The sequence below is a fragment of the Penicillium pulvis genome (genome assembly GCF_028828015.1).
Source record: "Penicillium pulvis strain IBT 33274 chromosome Unknown scaffold_8_segment0_segment0, whole genome shotgun sequence".
Classification (NCBI taxonomy): domain Eukaryota; kingdom Fungi; phylum Ascomycota; class Eurotiomycetes; order Eurotiales; family Aspergillaceae; genus Penicillium; species Penicillium pulvis.
Window position 1 is genome coordinate 1,971,750 of NW_026643080.1, and position 8,397 is coordinate 1,980,146.

Sequence of the window (8,397 nt, forward strand, 5' to 3'; positions counted from 1 at the left end):
TACAAGGTTCTAGTTCTATATATCTGTGTTTGGCTATTGGCGCCCAGACAAGACACGGTCGTCACGAAAGACCATCACACATCCCACTTGTCACCTTCTACCTACTCCAACTCTCCCAACCCCTTCCTTTCCTCGACTTTCAATCTGCATTGCTTTGATCCGACACTACGTCATTGATTTGACTAGTGAGCCATCAGGCACTGTCCGCCTACCTTACCCCACAGCCTCGAATCCGATTCCCCTCTCAACCGCACCGTTGCACCCCCGCTTACCACCCCTGCCTTCGCGTCCCCCCTTCCAAATTTATTTGTGGATGGGAGCATCCCGCTCCTGACGACCATCGCACAATGGTTCAGTCACCGATGCTTGCCTGTCCGCTCAAGCAGACCAACGAGATTGATTGGATCCAGCCCCTCAAGGATTACATCCGGCAGACCTATGGCGAGGACCCCGAGCGCTATGCCTCAGAATGTACAACCCTCAACCGCCTCCGCCAGGATATGAGAGGTGCCGGAAATGATAGCGCCACCGGACGCGATCTGCTGTACCGATACTACGGACAACTGGAGCTATTAGACCTTCGGTTCCCCGTCGACGAGAATCATATCAAGATCTCGTTCTCATGGTATGCTCCGACCCGAAGAAACATAGTAGTGAACTCAGCACTAATCTTGATTCCAGGTACGATGCGTTTACTCATAAACCCACCTCCCAATACTCCCTGGCCTTCGAGAAAGCATCCATCATCTTCAATATTTCCGCCGTCCTTTCCTGCCACGCCGCCAACCAGAACCGGGCCGAGGATGTCGGCGTCAAGACTGCATACCATTCTTTCCAGGCATCCGCGGGTATGTTTACGTATATCAATGAGAATTTCTTGCATGCGCCTTCGACCGATCTGAACCGGGACACGGTCAAGACATTGATACATGTGACACTTGCCCAGGCGCAAGAGGTGTTCCTCGAGAAACAGATCGCAGATGGGAAAAAGCCTGGATTCCTGGCCAAGTTGGCAGGCCAGGCTGCCTACTTGTACGCCCAGGCGGCGGAAACAATGCAGGACTTCGTGAGCAAGAACGTCTTCGATAAGGTGTGGTCGATTGTAGTGCAGGCGAAGGGGGCGCATATGAGCTCCGTTGCATCCTATTATCAGGCCATTGCTGACAGCGAGAGCAACTCACATGGAGTTGCTATTGCGCGACTGCAACTAGCTGAAAAGCAGTCTACAACTGCTCTGACCTGGGCCAAGTCATTCCCCTCTTCGGCTCCCGCAACCTCGAATTTGCCAGCTGAGGCGGGAGCCAACCTGGTCGACATTGTCAAGCATAACCAGGCCAATGTGCAGTCTCAACTGGCTACTTTGATCAAGGATAACGACTTTATCTATCATCAACCCGTGCCAAATGAAGCGGGACTCTCACCCGTTGCCAAGCTTCCGGCCGCTAAGGCGATCCCGGTCAGCGAGCTATACCAAGGGCAAGATATTCAGCGCATTATTGGTCCTGATATTTTCCAAAAGCTGGTTCCTATGTCTGTCACAGAGACGGCTAGTTTGTATGACGAGGAGAAGGCCAAGCTGATCCGCGCAGAAACCGAAAAGGTTGAGACTGCCAATGGTGAGATGGCTGCCAGTTTAGATTACTTGAAACTTCCCGGCAGTCTTAACATTCTCAAGGGTGGAATGGACCAAGAAATGACAGTGGACGAGGAGTTTCGCCGCTGGTGCTCAGAGCTTGCTGGACATACATCATTCCATCGGGCCTTTGATGAGCTGCAGGAACGCAAGACGGAAGTCCTGTCGCAGTTGGATCAATGCTCGAAGCAGTTGGATTTGGAAGAGAGCGTATGTGAGAAGATGCGCTCTAAGTATGGTGGTGATTGGAGTCAGCAGCCCAGTGGTCGCTTGAACACTACCCTCCGAGGAGATGTTCGCACCTACAGAGATACCATTAGCGAAGCCAGCGCTAGTGATACCCAGCTGTCATCCACACTGCGACAATACGAGGGAGACTTTGATCAGATGCGCTCTGCAGGAGAAACGGATGAAGCCGATGTGCTCTTCCAGCAGGCCCTTATCAAGGCTGGTTCCAAGCATAATAAAGGTAAAAACGGGGTCAGCAGCCCTGCCGAAGGCAGTCTCTTAGACGACGTCTATAACGAGGGTAGTGCTTCCGTTGCGGGACAGATCGCTAAGGTGGAGGATATCTTGAAAAAGCTCAACCTTGTGAAGAGGGAGCGGTCCCAAGTACTTAAGGATCTTAAAGAGAAGGTTGGTTGGATCCTTCCTTATCTACTGAGTTTATGTATTGACTTTTCTAGATTCACACCGACGATATATCAAATGTGTTGATTCTGAACAAGAAGTCCATCACAGGCCAGGAAACCCAACTTTTTGAAGCCGAGCTAGAAAAGTTCCGGCCCCATCAGAACCGCCTGTTACAGGCGAACCACAAGCAGTCTTCTTTGATGAAAGAACTTACTAAGACGTACGCCGACTTGCTGCAGGATAAGCGAGTGCAATCTGAACAATCCAAGTATGAGGGTATCACACGCCAAAGAAATACCGTGATGGCTCGATACAAAAAAGTATATGAGGCATTCAATGGCCTTTCGTCGGGTATTGTCCAGGCTCGAACCTTCTACAAAGATATGGGCGAGAATGTCGAGAGCCTACGGAAGAATGTCGAAACATTCATTAGCAACCGTCGATCCGAGGGAGCCCAGCTTTTGAGCCAAATTGAGCGCGAGAAGGCGGGTGGTGTCTCCGAACATGAGGACCAGGAACGAGAGAAGCTCCGTCAGCTGATGGAGCGTCTGTCGACAGAGCCGAAGCCACCAGCAACTTCGCCATTGACAAGACCCCCCACAGCCCCTGGAAAGGTGAAGTCGCCGCCACCTGCAGTTCAAACCCCAGCATATGGAACAGGTCCGTCTCCAAAGCCATCGCCTCGCTACCCACCGACCATGGCACCCCCGCACGGTGTTCCTCTATCGCATTCCCCAGCGCCTTACGGACAATACATGGGCAACCCAGGCATGCCATACGCCCAACAGCCTTTCCAGCAGGGTGCCGCCGCCCCGCTCTCCGAAGGCTACAATCCCATGGCATATCCATATCAAACACCTGTCTCTCCACCCCCGAATCAGCAGTTCTTTTCCCAAACCCCAACCCCATACGGGTACCCCAGTGCCAGTCCTGCGCCTTCCGCTGCTACAGCCGGAACTCCATCGCACTATATGACTCCACAGGGCTACATTCCTCCCCCGCCCCCTCCACGCCCTCAACAACCCAGCTACCCACCCACAACCGGCGCTTATCCCTCCGGACCTGGCGGGTATGCTGCCCCGCCCAGAGGGTACCCACACAGCAAGACCCCTTCTCAATCCCAGCCCCAGTCATCTGCTACCAATGATCCCTGGTCCGGGCTCAATGCCTGGAAATAGGCCACGCCTGATGCCGCCTATGTCTAGCTATAGGTACTTTGGTATGACAGTTGGGGCCGGTCTCGGGCAAAATGGGAGGCGGGCATCCATCTCGGCGTTCTTTTTGCGTGTTTATGTTGGTTCTATATCACCCTGTTAGTCCGGTTTTTGTGTCTTGATTCTCGCCAACTTCGGATTGGAATTTCTCTCTTGATTTGATTAGTTTAGAAGCTATGCAGTGATGTACATGATGAATCAAATATAGTATTTAGGTAGTATGTCTTGTGCTCAAGCTGGTAATATCCATGGACATAGTAAGCAGACCTGGATTACGAGATACACCCATGTTTAGTAGATTAAAGGTACCTGTTGATACACCAAATAAGAGAAGTAGTTTAGACAAATGCAACCGAACTATATGTATAATGACGTCTCCTCAATTGAAGGTCATTGGAAGTCCATAGAACAAAGACTGAATTAACTATCCAGTTCCGATATAATAAACCCGAAAATCAAACACCATAGATATAGACCAAGTATGCAAACACAATTCCACAGAGAAGCCCTCCGCAAGAGAAGTCCCAGTCCCAGCCACAGAAACGCCAATGGGTATCTTAAAATAAAAAAAGCCCTCCAAACCACTTGAAGTATCCCCGTCCTTGAAATCCAATGCCTCAGATCAGATCAAATCAGATAAGATCACATCGAACCACAAGACTACTGTTACGGCTGAAACCGCAGCCGGAACTGCCTCCCCCTCCGTTCCTCACGAACAGTATACAGAAACCTAGCAATACTCTCCTGCTCCGACAACCCCGCACTATTAAAATGCTTCCGCACCACAAGCGCGAACGCATCTTTGCTCACGCGGTCTTGTCCGATTATGCGGCGCAATGGCTCTTCGCGCTCGCTTCCACTTCCACTTCCACTACCACTTCCGCTGCCCGTAGCATGCGAAGATGTGGCTGTAGTATGGGTTTGGTTGTGGTTGTGCCGGGTTGTGGTGTTGTTTGCGCGGCGGGCGGCGAGGGCTGTAGGGGAGCGGAGACCGACGCCTTGAGAGAGGACTATGCGGGAGTAATCGTTTGAGAAGGCAGAGGGGGTGGGGAGTTTGTGGACGTGACGGTAGGCGTGGAGGATGTCGAGAGGGAGGTCGGACCAAGGGACCTGATTTTGTTAGTATGAGTATACATTGGAATTGATATTGTGGGTAGGTGGGCATGGGATCAAGATTGAGCTTTTGCTTTGCAAAGCACAAGGACATCTGGGGGATAGAATGGGTTTTTTTTTGTCTTATCTGTCACTTTGCTGCTCTGCGCTCAATGACAAGGCTGACGCCATCGACTGATCTCCGCCCCCTAAGACATTCAGGACTCACTCTTGGTTGTTGATCATCGACATCTTGTGCAATTGGCGCACTGGTCACAGATGCCTTTTCCTTAGCTGCACCCGTCTTCCTACTCTTCGGGGCTGTGGATTTGTATTCTCTCGTGCCGCTGGAAGCTTCGGATCTGGAGTCGTCCACTATGGCGGTGGTGCGCTGGCGCGGAGGTGCCATGGTGCGAAAGGCACAAAGACACAATGCAGAGAGAGATGGATTATGTTCAATGAGTCAAAAGAAAGGTCGGAATGGTCTTGCTGGACTGTTTCAGGGTGGTAATTTGGTGGCAGCGCACTGGACTCGAACAGAGATTCTCCGCTTTTTGGGCGGACAGACGCGGCAGAATGATACATGATTTTTCTGCCGCATTGGGCGGTGGACGGACGTTTGTCCGGGGATTAATGTTACCCTGAGTATGTGAAGGGAGATATTGCAAATGATATTGGAATTGTGAGAATATATTTGGTGTAAACTATAAGCTGTTGTTTAGTGATGTCATGTGTAGGATGTCATAGGTATATGTGAAAGGGAGATGGCACGCGTTTTTGTCTAAAGGGTCGTGTCCCGATTCGGTATTATAGATCACGACGCGCGACTTGCCCTCTGCTCCATGTGGTGCTCCATATGGGGACAAATTTCTGACACATTTTTCTGCTTTCGTAAGCGTTTCAATTGCCTCACACCGCTCCATGCGGAGAAACATTGAGACCTCCGCAAGTCGGATAGAAGTGCGGGACCACCAATCCGTCGGATTACCGAGCCTGCGTACGTCCGGGTGGGGGACTTTGTTTTTCTCCAGGCGCAAACAATTGCCGGTTCAGGGTCAAGGCAGCTAGTACATGTAGACAAGGGTATGACTGCCGAGCCACAAGGTAAAAAGACCACCATAGAAAAAATCTTCCGTCAGCCCGTATCTACACAACTGTTGCATTCGTCCACGGGGGTTATAGATTGACAAATGCAGCAACTCAGCCGATGGCCGGAAAAGCCACCGAGGCTCGGGTCATTTTCGGCGGGGGGATTTCTCGGACAAACCGGGACCAACAAGGGGGCAAAAGGAAAAAATGGAATTGGAAAGTGTGGAGATTTGGGGATAATCCTTAGTCAGAACTGGAGACCAATTGAAGCCAACGGCAAGAGCACGCAAGACCGGGCCGGCACAGAAGATGCCGAGTCTCAGCCCGAGTTTGAAAGTCGGGCCCGCGGCTCCAGACTCGGAATGCAAACCAAGTTTTTTTTTTTTTTTTTTTCGTTTGGGTTAGGGGGCAAGTTGATAGAGAAAGTGCCACCGCGGAAGATGACCGTGGGTATGTTCACCGAAATCCCCCCTTTCGGTGTCGTTGTTACTCCGTACAGTGCTTGCTCCGATCAGAATTTTCGTGACTCCATATTCATATCCATATCCAGATTTGTATCCTACTCCTGATGCTATTTCCTTGGAAACATCAAGGACATACATACCCCTTGAGTATTAGAGTAAGAAAATAGAACGGAATCGCCGTGAGGATCATCTCCGTAGGATCTACGAAAGAGAATACGCTTCCGACCCATGGATAGCTAGCGGACAACCTCCTGACTCAGTCCGCTCATGTGTGCTTGCGCGCACTCACGCACCTGGTCCAAGCCCTAAGCCTCACCCCCAAAGCCTCCTAGATCATCGTGGAGCAATCCCGAAAAAGAAAGATAAAAGTCCCCGCAATCCAAAACTGTGCATGCGAGAATGGCACAACGCCGTCCATTCAGCTCCGACTTCACCCGATGAGCCCCTCTTTCCTACCCCAGCCCTATGGTCTGACGGTCTGAAGTCTGGAACCTGAATGAGATACGTACCTGCAGTAGAGGAAGGTCTAGCTAGAGCCTAGGACCGACCTAGACCTAGAATGTACCCTCGGTATAGGATACGTACCTAGCATGTTGTGATATACTCTGCAGATGGGGTCAACTGTGTCGTCATCGTTTCTAATAAGCAATACCTAATGCATGAAAAAGCCTCACCATTCTAGCCCGATCGAACTAGCGCCTTTATTCTGGAGCACAGGTACTCCATCGAGGTAGCCGGTGTACCCGTGATTCCGGGGCTGAGAAGGGGGGGGAAGGCCTAAAGGGAAGCATATGACGACGATCAGGTACATAGCTTCACCGAAAATCACGAAAATCGCGAAAATCATGAAAATCATTTTTGGGTTAAAGTGAGGTTATTTGAGCATCGTCATCAGACAAACATACTCCGTGAAGGCCTGGACGGCAACCGACCGAGGTTCCATGGCTTGTCAGGGATCGTAAGACGTCAATGACAACCGGGTCAGTGCGAGCAACATGCGACGATAAGCCCCATTTTTCACATGGTGAGGTACGGAGTGACCTGCGCATGTGAAACCCCCCCAAGCTACTAGCTCGTGAATTCATCGTAGCTAGCAACCCCGGACCACACGTGAAATCGATAGTGGCCAGTATTGATTGTCTGCTTATCGTGAGCTGTGACGGCGCTGGGATTGGTGGATAAGGGGAGCTTGCTTCCTGCTTATTGCACATCAATGGGGCCAGGTGATAGTGTATGTCCCCTAATTGGGCTCGATGATCGATTCCTCGATCACCGGGTTAGGATTGCCAGGGGCATTTCGTTCTTCCAGCGATATTCCCCCCCCCCCAAAATAAAAATAAAAACATCTGTCAAAAGTGGGTAGGATTACTTCATTGGAGAGTGTGGGGTAACAAATAATTCACTCAGAGTGGAGTGAGAAAGATGTTCGGCCCTCACCGAGAACTGGACACGGTGGTGGGGTAGTCCTTAGGAGTACACCTTTCCTTACCCTTTGTAAACCTGGAGAATGTTAAAGGCCACCTAGATGGTTCGCATTATCGTTATCTCTTGTGTGCACCCCGGACCTGCAGTCTGACCACTCGGACTCCGGAAGGTCGGCCCCGCATCATTGGTGATATCAGCATGTGGTTTGTGTGGCGCTCATTGGACCAGGGGAGGTGACTCTTCCAGAAGCTGTGGATCGCGGATCGCTCGCCTTGGCGGAAGTGCGTGGATATAAGGGTGTGTTGATAAGAGTACCTTTGTTCGGTGCCAATATTCTTAGGTAAAGGGTTGCACTGCCATGGAAGTTAATGACATTATTATTATCTAAAGTCAACACTAAGTTCATCTCGGAGAGCTAATATCATTCCAAGGTTTTTTTTATCTTTTCCCTTCATAGGGTATTCTCCGCGCTGCACTGAGTAATCGCACCCGACTATACCCCGGATTTCTCCCCACAATGCTAGCCAAGCGCGCCAAATGTCACCTTTTTCAGCAACATAGCTTTTCACGAATGCGTCCAGGATCTACCTCCTTCCCCCTCTTTCCAAGGTGCGCTCCGTAGTACTTTTTCTTTTTAATTCGTAAACATTCTTTGATGGTCGTGTCTACGAACGCCACGGGCGTTCGCTTGGTGAGGTTTCAGCGCAAACTTCCAGGCAACACGATTTGAAACGGAGCGCAACGAATCGAGTCCCCGATATTCCGGTCCCACGTCAGTTTGTTTCGATGAGTTCCGCGAGCACGTCATTATATTTGTCCTTGACCTCGTGGAGGCAAGGGGGTGTTT

The 8,397-nt window shown here is 50.8% G+C and overlaps 2 protein-coding genes across 2 annotated transcripts; one reads left to right on the forward strand and one right to left on the reverse strand.

Moving 5' to 3' along the window:
• Positions 1–347: 347 nt before the first annotated feature.
• bro1 (putative signal transduction protein BroA) lies at positions 348–3,444 on the forward strand (the record flags this gene model as incomplete). The annotated part of the gene is made up of 3 exons (XM_057069702.1): positions 348–625; positions 682–2,269; positions 2,320–3,444. 3 exons carry the CDS (start codon positions 348–350, stop codon positions 3,442–3,444), a joined length of 2,991 nt encoding a protein of 996 aa, XP_056916313.1.
• A 702-nt stretch (positions 3,445–4,146) lies between these two features.
• On the reverse strand, positions 4,147–5,201 carry N7503_010157 (uncharacterized protein; the record flags this gene model as incomplete). The annotated part of the gene is made up of 2 exons (XM_057069703.1): positions 4,802–5,201; positions 4,147–4,590 (listed from the first exon to the last, which is right to left on the reverse strand). Exons 1-2 carry the CDS (start codon positions 4,979–4,981, stop codon positions 4,147–4,149), a joined length of 624 nt encoding a protein of 207 aa, XP_056916314.1. The 5' UTR covers positions 4,982–5,201.
• Between the last annotated feature and the right edge of the window lie 3,196 nt (positions 5,202–8,397).